Raw genomic sequence first — 15341 nt, forward strand, 5'->3', positions numbered from 1 at the left:
TTATGTTTCCTTTCTCTATTGTTCTCATGTTTGTGCTTTATGGATCACTGCTTGTGCTGTTTTGCCTAGCTGTTTTTATGTGTATTTAATGTACTTTATCAATAAAAAGCAAACACCACCTGTACTTAACATTGCAGAACCGTCTCCAGAGCTTAACGCTCCCCAATTTGCTCCTGCAACACAATTTCAACCAACTGATCCTGCAACAACAGCAACTAACACCCCCAGTGATTCTGCTTTCTCCACGTCAGCAACACGGGTCAACGTATTAAGAGCAGCTGCGACATCATTCTGTGTCAGCTGCAACTGTAGCATCTGCAGTCTCTTAGAGACGACCCCTCTACATTAAATGATGTAGATAAACTTGTTGCAGTAACCGTAGTTGGTATTGCAGTTGGATCATCCACATCCACTACAGGTGGATGTGAATTGTGCACAATCTTGTACGCCCAAGAACTAGTTTGATGCCTTATAAGACAGAGAATGACACCATGAGCATTCCACCAGATATGCTTCAGCCACATTATGCAACATTCGACAACAAGAGCAGTCAAACAAACAAAAAAGTAAGCAAAGAACACGATTTAGATTGAAAAACTGATACAACCAAGAAAGAAGTCTCCAACAGAAGACTGAAGTATCTACTGTCACATGAATCCCCTGTATAGCAGTGGAACTGCCTCTTCCACTCACCTTCTATATCATCACACTGGAAATCCACCTCTATGACAGCCAAGACGGGTCATACGATGGCTACTCCACCTGCCACTCTCCGTACCACCCAGTGCCTGGTACACATCACCGACATACAGAGTGTCTCCGCAAACTAGCAGTTAGTCTTCAGCTCACTAGTATAGTATTGTATTGGAGTCCCATTAATGATTTCATTTGCTTGCTTGTTTTTTTGTTTGTTTTGGTATACAAGAGGCTTAACGTCTTCTGTGGGAAAGTTACTTGAATCAGTAATTGCAAATACCATTCGTCATCATCTTGAAAAACATAAATTAATAAATGATTCACAACATGGATTTGCTAATGGCCAGTAGTTCCCTTATTGAGAGGGAGGGCCAGTTTCTTATTGTGCATGATCTTGATGTAACCGAGGGTGTTATCATATATCATATCAAGGAACATGCTTTGTTCATTCATTAAATGTGTGTGTGTGTGTACTCACCTATTTGTGCTTGCGGGGGTTGAACTTTGGCTCTTTGGTCCCGCCTCTCAACTGTCAATCAACTGGTGTACAGATTCCTGAGCCTACCGGGCTCAATCACATATACATTTGAAACTGTGTATGGAGTCAGCCTCCACCCCATCTCTGCCTAATGCATTCCATCCGTTAACTGCTCTGACACTGAAAGAATTCTTTCTAACGTCCCTGTGGCTCATGTGGGGTACTCAGTTTCCACCTGTGTCCCATTATTCGCGTACCACCAGTGTTGAATAGTTTATCCTTGTTTACCCAGTCGATCCCCTGAGGATTTTGTTGTCTGTGATCATGTTTCCCCTTTCTCTTCTGTCTTCCAGTGTCGTAAGGTGCATTATCCGCAGCCTTTCCTCGTAACTCATGCCTCTTAGTTCTGGGACTAGTCTAGTGGCATACCTTTGGACTTTTTCCAGCTTCGTCTTGTGCTTGTGCTGTGTGTGTGTGTGTGTGTGTGTGTGTATGTGTTTTGTTGTATCCACTTAGTTGTGTTTGTGGGGAAGAGCTCTGGCTCTTTGATCCAGCCTCTCAACTGTCAATCAACTGGTGTATATGTGTGTAGTCACCTATTTGTACTCACCTATTTGTGCTTGCAGGGGTTGAGCTTTGGCTCTTTGGTCCCGCCTCTCAACCGTCAATCAACTGGTGCACAGATTCCTGAGCCTACTGGGCTCTATCATATATACATTTAAAACTGTGTATGGAGCCAGCCTCCACCACATTACTGCCTAATGCATTCCATCCGTTAACTGCTCTAACACTGAAAAAGTTCTTTCTAACGTCCCTGTGGCTCATTTGGCTTCAGGTTCTGAAGGATTCCTTACACAGGTTTCTGAAAGCAGTTCTGATGTTAGCCAGCCTCGCATAGGCTGCTGATGTTATTCTATTGATGTGGGCTTCAGGAGACAGGTTTCAGAAACAGGATAGGTCCAGGGACTGATCCCTGTAGGGCTCCACTGGTGACTCCCCGCCACTCCGAGTCCTCACCCCTCACGGTGACTCGCTGTGTCCTCTTGCTTAGGTACTCATTTACCCAGGGAAGTATCTTTCCTTTTTCTCCTGCCTGCATCTCCAGTTTGTGCACTAGTCTCTTATGTGGTACTGTGTCAAAAGCTTTCTGGCAGTCCAGAAATATGCAGTCTGCCCAACCATCTCTCTCTTGCCTGATTTTTGTTGCCTGGTCATAGAACTCAATTAAACCTGTTAAGCATGATTTGCCATCTCTGAACCCGTGCTGATGTAGTGTTACAAAGTTCTTCCGCTCCAGATGTTCCACTAGATTTTTTCGCACAATCTTCTCTATCATCTTGCATGGAATACAAGTTAGGGACATTGACCTGTAGTTCAGTGCCTCCTGCCTATCACCCTTATTGTATATTGGGACTACATTGGCCGTCTTCCAAATTTTTGGCAGTTCACCTGTTACCAGTGATTTGTTGAATACCATGGAGAGTGGCAGGCACAGAGCTTCTGGTCCTTCCTTTAGAATCTATGGTGAGATTCCATCCGGGCCTATAGCCTTTGTCACGTCCACATCTAGCAGATGCTTCCTCACCTCCTCACTGGTAATCACAAACTCCTCTAGTGGTGTCTGGTTTGATATTCCCTCTCTTATCTCTGGCACTTCTCCTTGCTCTGAGGTGAAAACCTCCTGGAATTTCTTATTGAGTTCCGCACACACTTCCTTGTCGTTTGTAGTGAATTATTCTGCCCCTATCCTCAGTTTCATTACCTGTTCCTTCACTGTTGTTTTCCTCCTGATGTGGCTATGCAGCAGTTTGGGTTGAGTCTTTGTCTTGCTCGCTATGGCATTTTCATATTGCCTCTCTTCTCACCCTGACGTATTCATTCCTGGCGCTCTGGTATCTTTCTCTGCTCTCTAGTGTTCTGTTGTTTCTATAGTTTCTCTGCTCCCTTTTACTTAGTTGCTTTGCTAACTTACAACCTTGATTAAACCATGGGTTTCTCATTTGTATTTCCTTTTTTTCCTGTTAGACTAGGACGAAATTGTCTGCTGCTTCCTTACACTTCTGTGTGATGTAGTCTATCATGTCTTGAACTGTCTTTCCAGCACCAGCAACAGGTGGGTGTGAGAGCACTAGCAACAGCTGAGTGTGGGGGCACCAGGAACAGGTGGGTGTGGGGGCCACCAGCAACAGGGAGGTGTGGGGGGCACCAGCAACAGGTGGGTGTGGGGGGACCAGCAACAGCTGGGAGTGTGGGGCAACAGCTGGGTGTGGGGGACATCAGCCACATGTGGGTGTGGGGGGGGGGGTCAACAGCATAAGGTAGGTGTGGGGCCACCAGCATATGGTGGGTGTGGAGGGCTCCAGAAACAGCTGGGTGTGCGGTCACAAGCAACAGGTGGGCGTGGGGGGCACCAGCAACAACTGGGTGTGGACGAACCGGCAACAGGTGGGTGTGGGAGTACCAACAATAGGTGGATGTGAGGGGCACCGGCAACACCTGGGTGTGGATGGGGCAACAGGAGCAGGTTGGTGTTGGGGAACCAGCAACAGGTGGGTGTTAGGGGCACCAGTAACAGATGGGTGTAGGGGGCAACAGGTGGGTGAGGGGGCCCCAGCAACAGGTGGGTTTTAGGGGGCACCAGCAACAGGTGGGTGTGGGGAGCACCCGAAACAGGTGGGTGTTGGGGGGCACCAGCAACAGGTGGGTGCAGGGGCACCAGCAACAGATGGGTGTGGAGGGCACCAGTAACATGTGGGTGTGTGGGCACCAGCAACAGGTGAGTGTGGAGGCACTAGCAACAGGGGGTGTGGGGGGAGGACCAGCAACAGGTGGGTGTGGGGGCACCAGCAACAACTGGGTGTGGGGGGGCACCAGCAACAGGTGGGTGTAGGGGGCATAAGCAACAGGTGAGTGTGGGGGGGGCAACATCAACAGGTGGGTGATGGGGGACCAGCAACAGGTGGGTGTGGAGGCACCAGAAAAGGTGGGTCTGGCGGCACTAGCAAAAGGGGGTGTGGGGGGACCATAAACAGGTGGGTATGGGGGCACCAGCAACAGATGGGTTTGAGGGCACCAGCAACAGGAGGGTGTGGAGGGGGAACCAGCAACAGCTGGGTGTGAAGGCACCAGCAAAAGGCGGATGGGGGAGCACCAGCAACAGGTGTGTTTGAGGGCACCAGCAAAAGGTGGGTGTGGGGGGCCCCAGCAACAGGTGGGTGTGGGGGTACCTGCAACAGGGTGGTGTTGGGGCACCAGCAACAGGTGGGTGTGGGTGCACCAGCAACAGGTGGGTGTGGGAGGCACCAACAAAAGGTGGGTGTGGGGGGGCACAAGCAACAGCTGGGTGTGGGGGCAACAACTGCGTATGGAAACACCAGCAACAGGTGGGTGTGGGGGCAACAGAAACAGGTGGGTGTGAGGGCACTAGCAACAAGAGGGTGTGGGGGCACCAGCAACAGGTGGGTTTGGGGGGCACCAGCAACAGGTGGGTGTGGGGGGCACCAGCAACGGCTGGGTGTGGAGGCACCAGCAACAGGTGGGTGTGGGGGCAACAGCAACAAGAGGGTGTGAGAGCACCAGCAACAGGTGGGTGTGGGGGACATCAGCAACATGTGGGTGTGGGGGCACTAGCAACAGGTGGGTGTCGGGGGGGCAAGAGCAACAGGTGGGTGTCGGGGCACCAGCAACAGGTGGGTGTTGGGGGGGCACCAGCAAACAGGTGGGTGCTGGGGGAGGGGCACCAGCAACAGGTGTGTGTGGAGGGCACCAGTTACAGCTGAGTATAGGGGCACCAGCTACAGCTGGGTTTAAGGGGGGCACCAGCAACAGGTGGGTGTGGGGGGCACCAGCAAAAGGTGGTTGTTGGGGGCACCAGCAACAGGTGGGTGTGCGGCCACCAGCAACAGGTGGGTGTGGGGGCACCAGCAACAGCTGGGTGTGGAGGCACCAGCAACAGGTGGGTATGGAGGCACTAGCAACAGGTGGGTGTCTGGGCACCGGCAACAGGTGGGTGTTGGGGGGGCACCAACAACAGGTGGGTGTGGGGACAGCAGCAACAGCTGGGTTCGGGGAAACCAGCAACAGGTGGATGTGGAGGCACTATGAACAGGTGGGTGTGGGGGGCACAAGCAACAGGTGGGTGTGGGGGGCAACAGGTGGGTGAGGGGGCACCAGCAACAGGTGGGTTTTACGGGGCACCAGCAACAGGTGGGTGTGGGAAGCACCAGAAACAGGTAGGTGTTGGGGGCACCAGCAACAGGTGGGTGAGAGGGCACCAGCAACAGATGGGTGTGGAGGGCACCAGTAACATGTGGGTGTGTGGGCACCAGCAACAGGCGAGTGTGGAGGCACTAGCAACAGGGGGTGTGGGGGGAGGACCAGCAACAGGTGGGTGTGGGGGCACCAGCAACAACTGGGTGTGGGAGGCACCAGCAACAGGTGGGTGTAGGGGGCATAAGCAACAGGTGGGTGTAGGGGGGACCATAAACAGGTGGGTATGGGGGCACCAGCAACAGATGGGTTTGAGGGCACCAGCAACAGGAGGGTGTGGAGGGGGGACCAGCAACAGCTGGGTGTGAAGGCACCAGCAAAAGGCGGATGGGGGAGCACAAGCAACAGGTGTGTTTGAGGGCACCAGCAAAAGGTGGGTGTGGGGGGCCCCAGCAACAGGTGGGTGTGGGGTACCTGCAACAGGGTGGTGTTGGGGCACCAGCAACAGGTGGGTGTGGGTGCACCAGCAACAGGTGGGTGTGGGAGGCACCAACAAAAGGTGGGTGTGGGGGGGCACAAGCAACAGCTGGGTGTGGGGGCAACAACTGCGTATGGAAACACCAGCAACAGGTGGGTGTGGGGCAACAGCAACAGGTGGGTGTGAGGGCACTAGCAACAAGAGGGTGTGGGGGCACCAGCAACAGGTGGGTTTGGGGGGCACCAGCAACAGGTGGGTGTGGGGGCACCAGCAACGGCTGGGTGTGGAGGAAGCAACAGGTGGGTGTGGGGGACATCAGCAACAGGTGGGTGTGGGGGCACTAGCAACAGGTGGGTGTCGGGGGGGGGGCAAGAGCAACAGGTGGGTGTCGGGGCACCAGCAACAGGTGGGTGTTGGGGGGGCACCAGCAACAGGTGGGTGCTGGGGGAGGGGCACCAGCAACAGGTGTGTGTGGAGGGCACCAGTTACAGCTGAGTATAGGGGCACCAGCTACAGCTGGGTTTAAGGGGGGCACCAGCAACAGGTGGGTGTGTGGGGGCACCAGCAAAAGGTGGTTGTTGGGGGCACCAGCAACAGGTGGGTGTGCGGCCACCAGCAACAGGTGGGTGTGGGGGCACCAGCAAAAGCTGGGTGTGGAGGCACCAGCAACAGGTGGGTATGGAGGCACTAGCAACAGGTGGGTGTCTGGGCACCGGCAACAGGTGGGTGTTGGGGGGCACCAACAACAGGTGGGTGTGGGGACAGCAGCAACAGCTGGGTTCGGGGAAACCAGCAACAGGTGGATGTGGAGGCACTATGAACAGGTGAGTGTGGGGGGCACAAGCAACAGGTGGGTGTGGGGGGCAACAGGTGGGTGAGGGGGCACCAGCAACAGGTGGGTTTTACGGGGCACCAGCAACAGGTGGGTGTGGGAAGCACCAGAAACAGGTAGGTGTTGGGGGCACCAGCAACAGGTGGGTGAGAGGGCACCAGCACAGATGGGTGTGGAGGGCACCAGTAACATGTGGGTGTGTGGGCACCAGCAACAGGCGAGTGTGGAGGCACTAGCAACAGGGGGTGAGGGGGGAGGACCAGCAACAGGTGGGTGTGGGGGCACCAGCAACAACTGGGTGTGGGAGGCACCAGCAACAGGTGGGTGTAGGGGGCATAAGCAACAGGTGGGTGTAGGGGGCATAAGCAACAGGTGGGTGTGGGGGGCAACATTAACAGGTGGGTGATGGGGGACCAGCAACAGGTGGGTGTGGAGGCACCAGAAAAGGTGGGTCTGGAGGCACTAGCAAACGGGGGTGTGGGGGGACCATCAACAGATGGGTTTGAGGGCACCAGCAACAGGAGGGTGTGGAGGGGGAACCAGCAACAGCTGGGTGTGAAGGCACCAGCAAAAGGCGGATGGGGGAGCACCAGCAACAGGTGGGTTTGAGGGCACTAGCAAAAGGTGGGTGTGGGGGGCCCCAGCAACAGGTGGGTGTGGGGGCAACAGCAACAGGTGGGTGTGAGGGCACCAGCAACAGGTGGGTGTGGGGGCAACAGCAACAGGTGGGTGTGAGGGCACCAGCAACAAGAGGGTGTGGGGGCACCACCAACAGGTGGGTTTGGGGGGCACCAGCAACAAGTGGGTGTGGGGGCAACAGCAACAAGAGGGTGTGGGAGCACCAGCAACAGGTGGGTGTGGGGAACATCAGCAACAGGTGGGTGTGGGGGCACTAGCAACAGGTGGGTGTCGGGGGGGGGGGCAAGAGCAACAGGTGGGTGTGGGGGCACCAGCAACAGGTGGGTGTTGGGGGGGCACCAGCAACAGGTGGGTGTTGGGGGGGGCACCAGCAACAGGTGTGTGTGGAGGGCACCAGTTACAGCTGGGTATAGGGGCACCAGCTACAGCTGGGTTTAAGGGGGCACCAGCAACAGGTGGGTGTTGGGGGCACCAGCAAAAGTGGTTGTTGGGGGCACCAGCAACAGGTGGGTGTGCGGCCACCAGCAACAGATGGGTGTGGGGGCACCAGCAACAGGTGGATGTGGAAGCACCAGCAACAGGTGGGTTAGTGGTGGCACCAGAAACAGGTGGGTGTGGGGGCACCAATAACAGGTGGGTGTGGAGGCACCAGCAACAGGTGGGCGTGGGGTTGCACCAGCAAGAGGTTTGTTTGGGGGCACCAGCAACAGCTTGGTGTGGAGGCATCAGCAACAGGTGGGTATGGATGCACCAGCAACAGGTGGGTGTCCTGGGCACCAGCAACAGGTGGGTGTTGGGGGGCACCAACAACAGGTGGGTGTGGGGACAGCAGCAACAGCTGGGTGTGGGGGAACAAGCAACAGGTGGATGTGGAGGCACTATCAACAGGTGGGTGTGGGGGGCACCGGCAACGGGTGGGTGTTGGGGCACCAGCAACAGGTGGGTGTGTGGGGCACCAGCAGCAGGTGGATGTGGGAGGCACCAGCAACAGGTGGGGTATGGGGGGCAAGAGCTGGGTGTGGGGACATCAGCAACAGCTGGGTGTGGGGGCACAAGCAACAGGTGGGTGTGGAGGCACCAGCAATAGGTGGGTGTGAGAGCACCAGCAACAGATAGGTGTGGGGGAACCAGCAACACGTGGGTGTGGGGGAACCAGCAACAGGTGGGTGTGGGGGGCGCAAGCAATAGGTGGTGTGTGAGAGCACCAGCAACAGGTAGGTGTGGGACAACCAGCAACAGATGGGTGTGGGGGGCACCAGAAGCAGGTGCTGTGGGGACACCAGCAACAGGTGGGTGTGGGGGGAACCAGCAACAGCTAGGTGTGGGGGAGGCACCAGCAATAAGTGGTGTGGGGGACAACAGCAACAGGTGGGCGTGGAGGCAACAGGTGGGTGTGGGGTTGCACCTGCAAGAGGTGGGAGTGGGGGCACCAGCAACAGCTGGGTGTGGGGGCACAGCAAGAGGTGGGTATGGGGGCACCAGCAACAGGTGGGTGTGATAGCATCAGCAACAAGAGGGTGTGGGGGCCCAGCAACAGGTGGGTTTTGGGGGCATCAGCAACAGGTGGGTGTGGGGAGCCCCAGCAACAGCTGGGTGTGGAGGCACCAACAACAGGTGGGTGTGGGGGCAACAGCAACAAGAGGGTGTGGGGGCACCAGCTACAGGTGGTTGTTGGGGGCACCAGCAACAGGTGGGTGTGAGGGCACCATCAACAGGTGGGTGTGGGGGCACCAGCAACAGGTGGGTGTGGGGGGGCACCAGCAACAGGTGGCTGTGGAAGGCACCAGCAACAGGTGGTTGTAGGAGGCACCAGCAACAGGTGGGTGTGGGGGGGGCACCAGCAACAGGTGGGTGTGGGGGCACCAGCAACAGGTGGGTATGGAAGGCACCAGCAACAGGTGGGTGTAGGAGGCACCAGCAACAGGTGGGTGTGAGGAACATCAGGAACAGGTGGGTGTGGGGGCACCAGCAACAGGTGGGTGTGGGGGGGGGCACCAGCAACAGGTGGGTGTGGAGGGCACCAGGTACAGCTGGGTATGGGGGGCACCAGCTTCAGCTGGGTGTAGGGGGGGCACCAGCAACAGGTGGGTGTGGGGGGCACCAGCAACAGGTGGTTGTTGGGGGCACCAGCAACAGGTGGGTGTGCGGCCACCAGCAACAGGTGGGTGTGGGGGCACCAGCAACAGGTGGTGTGTGGGGGGCAACAGCTGGGTGTGGGGGGCATCAGCAACAGCTGGGTGTGGGAGGCACCAACAACAGGTGGGAAGGGGGGTGACCAACAACAGCTGGGAGTGGGTACACCATTAACTTCTTGAAGTGGGGGCACCAGCAACAGCTGGGAGTTGGGGCACCAGCAACAGGTGGGTGTGGGGGCACCAGCAACAGGTGGGTGTTGAGGGCACCAGCAATAGGTGGGTGTGAGAGCACCAGCAACAGGTAGGTGTGGTGGAACCAGTGTCATGACGCTGAACCCCGGTTCATTCCGAACACAGCGATTACACAACACATAACACCTTGCCTCAGCAACCGTTACTACCACCGTGTACTCCTACACACACCAGACCCTTGAGGCGTACCACTAGGTTTGTACTGGAACACAATGAGTGAACATATGGAAGGTATTTAAAAGTAGTGTAGAGTGTGACTATGACCGGTCGTTTCCATTTTTTCCTGGGCCGGTCGTAGCACCAGGGTTTTTTCCTCTTTTTCCCCCCGGCCGGTCATTGCACCAGGGTTTTTTCTTGTTTTTACCCCCGGCTGGTCGTAGCATCATGAGTTTTTCTCGATTTTTTTCCTGGGCCGCTCGTAGCATCAGGGTTTTTCTCAATTTTTTTCCCTGGGCCAGTTGTAGCATCATGTGTTTTTCTCGAAAAAAATTCTGGGCCGGTCGTAGCATCATGGGTTTTTCTCGATTTTTTTCCTGGGCCGGTCGTAGCATCTGGGTTTTCTGCATGTTGCTCTATGGTCCCTGCCAATTAGCTCAAGGGGATTAAAAGGCCGGTCCCTGTCTTAGTCAAATTTCGTTACCCCAGTGACCCATGCACAGGCATCGCTAATGGTCAATGACGTCACCAGCTAGCCGCGCAGCATACCTGCACAGGCACGATCAAGGGGATTAAAAAGCCAATCCCTGGCACACCCAAATTTCGTTACCCCAGTGACCCTTGCACAGACATCCCTAATGGACATTGACGTCACCAGCTAGTAGCTCAGCGTTCCTGCACAGGCACGTTCAAGGGGATTAAAAAGCCGGTCTGTGAGTCGTGTGTTTTGTGATTCAACAGTAACCCTGAACCTAATGTAAAATACCATCATCCCTATTCTATTTTTAATTTCATATTTACTTCCAACCATCGCCCATTACATGAATCAAAGAGGAGCAGCACTGCAAGAAGTTATGTGTGTATTTTCAAGTTCGTCCCCTGCTACCTGTATTTACCCAGGTCTTTTCCTATATCTAAAACCTACCCAATTTATTCCTGTTCTGTTTCATGTTGATACATTTAATAGGGTATTAATATCCCCCTTTACTATGACCATTCAGTCACACCTCTATCATGTCACCCCTATTTTTCTTCATCATCGTTCTAGAGAATGTAATTTGAGCTTTGACAATCTTTCTTGAAGGATCGTTTATTATGCATAGGGCAAAAACAAAATGAAAAAACTGCTACCAGTCGTTTATATGAAAAAAACAGAGCCCTGGGAATTGGTGATTTCAATGCGAGTTCAGTAGTAATCCAATATTGTCCCTAACCATATACATGTCTCACATTCGCTCAAAACATACCTCCCACACGCAGGCGATGAGTCACAATAACGTGGCTGAAGTATGTTGACCAGACCACACACTAGAAATTGAAGGGACGACGACGTTTCGGTCCGTCCTGGACCATTCTCAAGTCGATCGACTTGAGAATGGTCCAGGACGGACCGAAACGTCGTCGTCCCTTCAATTTCTAGTGTGTGGTCTGGTCAACATACCTCCCACACCTTACTGTAGCATATAACAAATCAAAAAATACTCATTCAGTAAAAGCAAGCTTCTCATGTTTTAAAATAAGGCCTTCTGCAGTTACCTGCTTTTCTGACGTCATCATCCCTAATGCGCTGTAAGCCCCCAATGAGCTTCCAGCCAACGTGCTAAATGTGGATCCCAGGAGGTTCACACATAAGTGTGAACTCTTAATCAGGCTTAATACCTCAACTGTACTCTGTGTTTCATCAGAGTCAATATTCAGCTACGTTGGCTCGTATTTTCGCTCATTGCTTATATTTTCTGTTATTTATAAACCCTGTCAAACCATCCTAACCTAACGTAACTTATTATATATATATATATATATATATATATATATATATATATATATATATATATATATATATATATATGTCGTACCTAGTAGCCAGAACGCACTTCTCAGCCTACTATGAGAGGCCCGATTTGCCTAATAAGCCAAGTTTTCATGAATTAATTGTTTTTCGACAACCTAACCTACCTAACCTAACCTAACCTAACTTTTTCGGCTACCTAACCTAACCTAACCTATAAAGATAGGTTAGGTTAGGTTAGGTAGGGTTGGTTAGGTTCGGTCATATATCTACGTTAATTTTAACTCCAATAATAAAAAATTGACCTCATACATAATGTAATGGGTAGCTTTATCATTTCGTAAGAAAAAAAATTGAGAAAATATATTATTTCAGGAAAACTTGGCTTATTAAGCAAATCGGGCCCTGCATAGTAGGCTGAGAAGAACGTTCTGGCTACTAGGTACGACATATATATATATATATATATATATATTATATATATATATATATGTGTGTATATCACGAAAATAAACACGTGATTAAGAATGTGACAATGTCAGACCACGGAGGAAAAAATGAAACAGGAAATTTCCTTAAGTACTTTCGTATATTAAATACATCTTCAGAAGGTCATTTTACAGATCGAGTGATGGGTATAAATAGGCAGGAAGGAGTGGTGAAGTAAGGTGAGGTACAATACAATATTTCCTGTTTCATTTTTTCCTCCGTGGTCTGACATTGTCATATATATATATATATATATATGTCGTACCTAGTAGCCAGAACTCACTTCTCAGCCTACTATTCAAGGCCCGATTTGCCTAATAAGCCAAGTTTTACTGAATTAATATATTTTCTCTAATTTTTTCTTATGAAATGATAAAGCTACCCATTTCATTATGTATAAGGTCATTTTTTTTTATTGGAGTTAAAGTTAACGTAGATATATGACCGAACCTAACCAACCCTACCTAACCTAACCTAACCTATCTTTATAGGTTAGGTTAGGTTAGGTAGCCGAAAACGTTAGGTTAGGTTAGGTTAGGTAGGTTAGGTAGTCGAAAAAACATTAATTTATGAAAACTAGGCTTATTAGGCAAATCGGGCCTTGCATAGTAGGCTGAGAAGTGAGTTCTGGCTACTAGGTACGACATATATATATATATATATATATATATATATATATATATATATATATATATATATATATATATATATATATAACAAACAAATACATTCTACAGACCAGTTGTTGTTGTTGTTTAGTGACATCATGAAAAGCGACCTCAGGTATAGGGATAAGGTATTGCTGGTCATTAGCACATAAGTGTCAAGGTATTACAGCACCTGACTGGTCAACTGTGTATGACGTCACCAGATGGTCAATGCGGCCTTTAGCATCCTACCTGTATATGTACTGTATTTGATGTTATTATTATTTAAAAAATGACTAGACTAACTATCCCCACCTAACCTAATCAGAGGTTTAAGAATACACATTGTATAGGTTTCTATTACTTTATTGGTAATAAAACTTTACATTCAAGTCTGAACAGTAAAATTGTAATGGGGAACAAGCATGATATTTCAAATGTTGGTCATAGCAATCCTTGATCCAGGTAATTTTTTGTGAGAGCAGTTCCTCTGCCACATCAAATCTGGAACAATGAATGAAAACCATATTAGCAACACAGAATAATAATAATAATAAATCAGCAATAATATGAAAGACAGGCGAAGAGTTAGGGGTGACATGATAGAGGTTTACAAGTGGATGAATGGACATAACAGGGGGGATATTAATAGGGTATTAAAAATATCAACACAAGAGAGAACACGAAACAATGGGTATAAATTGGATAAGTTTAGATTTAGGACAGACTTGGGTAAATACTGGTTCAGTAACAGGGTTGTTGATTTGTGGAACCAATTGCCGCGTAACGTAGTGGAGGTGGTGTCCCTCGATTGTTTCAAGCGCGGGTTGGACAAGTATATGAGTGGGATTGGGTAGTTATAGAATAGGAGCTGCCTCGTATGGGCCAATAGGCCTTTTGCAGTTACCTTTGTTCTTATGTTCTTAATACATGGCAAACATCTAGAAATATACTTACAGCTCAGTAATATGACGATTTATCACACAGCGATAGACATTTATCCTGTCCATCTATGCAAAATGTCTTTTTGCAGTTGGGCATTGCAAAATTATAATATGCAAATTATTATCTTCCTATCGTTCATATTATATTCCCCATATTCAAATAAAGTTTCAAATTTATGTAGTGCAGCTCTCAAGTTAAGGTTGCATAATTGATAGACGAAAAACATAGCATAGGCTCCACAATAATAGGAGTCCATGCTCTGAATGCGTTTTGTGAACATGTATACTCTATAATCTTCAAAATAAGAGAGGAATTCCTGTAAATAACGTGAATGGAATTCCATCTTCAGCCCAAAACTGTCCAACAGGGCGATAATGGCTCCTGAAGGTTTATTGTGCACATACACAGTCATCCAATGACCCATCATCGATGCAGGGATTTCTCGTCTAAAGTATTTAAAATAAATACCACTGCTCTTTATTTAATTTCTTGAAGATTCTCCGTACATCGTTCGCTAAATAACATCCGATATATATGGCTTCTTCCCCTAAATATATATTTTTCACCCATTGTTTATTTCTAACAATTCATGTTTCTTAGGCTCTCGTTTCACAAATAATACGTCGGTCAGCATTAATTTTCATAACCCCAGTAGTAGGACCAAAGCAGTATAACTTTATTTCCCACTATAGCTGTATTAAATTCCAATGTAATTCTTAAATTCCCTGTCGCTTCCAAGGAAACTGTACCCTTTATTTCTTCTGGTAATAAATTAAAGACCAGCAGAGTTTGTCCTTTAACGAACGATTCGTAGGACAAAATATTATCTACATTAAATCCTACAGCATTCAGACCGTATAATATAATTTCGAACATTTATCGGGGAATCACACGCGATATTAAATAAACTCGTGCCGTTCACCGAGATATATACGTTGCTCAAGGCGGAATTGTTGAAATATAATGGGTTTAAGGTATAATCTCCAGAAATGGCTTCCATATCAATAATGGCCATGTATAATTTCTCAGGGATCACTCCACCCCAGGGCTGGTCCATAGTAATGATTTTTGACCCTGACCTAGAATATAGGTTTTAAAAGGGTTTTATCAAATATATACGTTACTGCACCATTATTTTGGTGAGTGCTCTGTTAATAGCTAGTAGTCCAGAAGGGAATGGGGTTAATCTATCGATCCATAAGCGGCCATATTTATATTATATTTAATTAGCAGTTGCTGTATCACTGCCAATAACCCATTTATCACTATTTAACTCCAAACGTATTCTTACATCTACGTTATCCAGTAAATATTTGCTAATAGATAAATATCAGCAGTAATTTAAAGCACGTATAAATGCCCTGTTCTTTCATATTAGCCATTTTCTCATCCTGATCTATCGTGGTCGTAGCAAAATACTGCGTATCAATTTTATTGGGTATCGTTAGCGCCTCTTCTTTATAAAAATGCGCTAGATGCTTAAAACCATCAATTTTACTTCTGGAAAGATCGTTAGCAGCTTTATATACGCCCAATATGAAAATAAAGAATTACTTTCAACTACTTGTTCGTTGAAATACACCACCACTCTTTTAA

General features: G+C 49.6%; 1 protein-coding gene across 1 annotated transcript; it reads left to right on the forward strand.

Annotated features, from left to right (window-relative positions):
• The first annotated feature begins 5770 nt into the window (after nucleotides 1-5770).
• Nucleotides 5771-9032, forward strand: LOC138371030 (uncharacterized PE-PGRS family protein PE_PGRS54-like). Its single transcript, XM_069335672.1, has 4 exons — nucleotides 5771-6087; nucleotides 7092-7292; nucleotides 8162-8394; nucleotides 8695-9032. Exons 1-4 carry the CDS (start codon nucleotides 5771-5773, stop codon nucleotides 9030-9032), a joined length of 1089 nt encoding a protein of 362 aa, XP_069191773.1.
• Nucleotides 9033-15341: the final 6309 nt, after the last annotated feature.

The sequence above is a fragment of the Procambarus clarkii genome, chromosome 34, assembly GCF_040958095.1.
Source record: "Procambarus clarkii isolate CNS0578487 chromosome 34, FALCON_Pclarkii_2.0, whole genome shotgun sequence".
NCBI lineage: Eukaryota > Metazoa > Arthropoda > Malacostraca > Decapoda > Cambaridae > Procambarus > Procambarus clarkii.

Coding starts and splice junctions, on each gene's coding strand:
- LOC138371030 (XM_069335672.1), top strand. CDS start 5,771: ATGGGGGAGCACAAGCAACAGGTGTGTTTGAGGGCACCAGCAAAAGGT. Junction 6,088..7,091: donor TGTGGGGGCACCAGCAACAG/GTGGGTTTGGGG, acceptor CAACATTAACAG/GTGGGTGATGGGGGACCAGC. Junction 8,395..8,694: donor TGTGGGGGCACAAGCAACAG/GTGGGTGTGGAG, acceptor GGGGGACAACAG/CAACAGGTGGGCGTGGAGGC.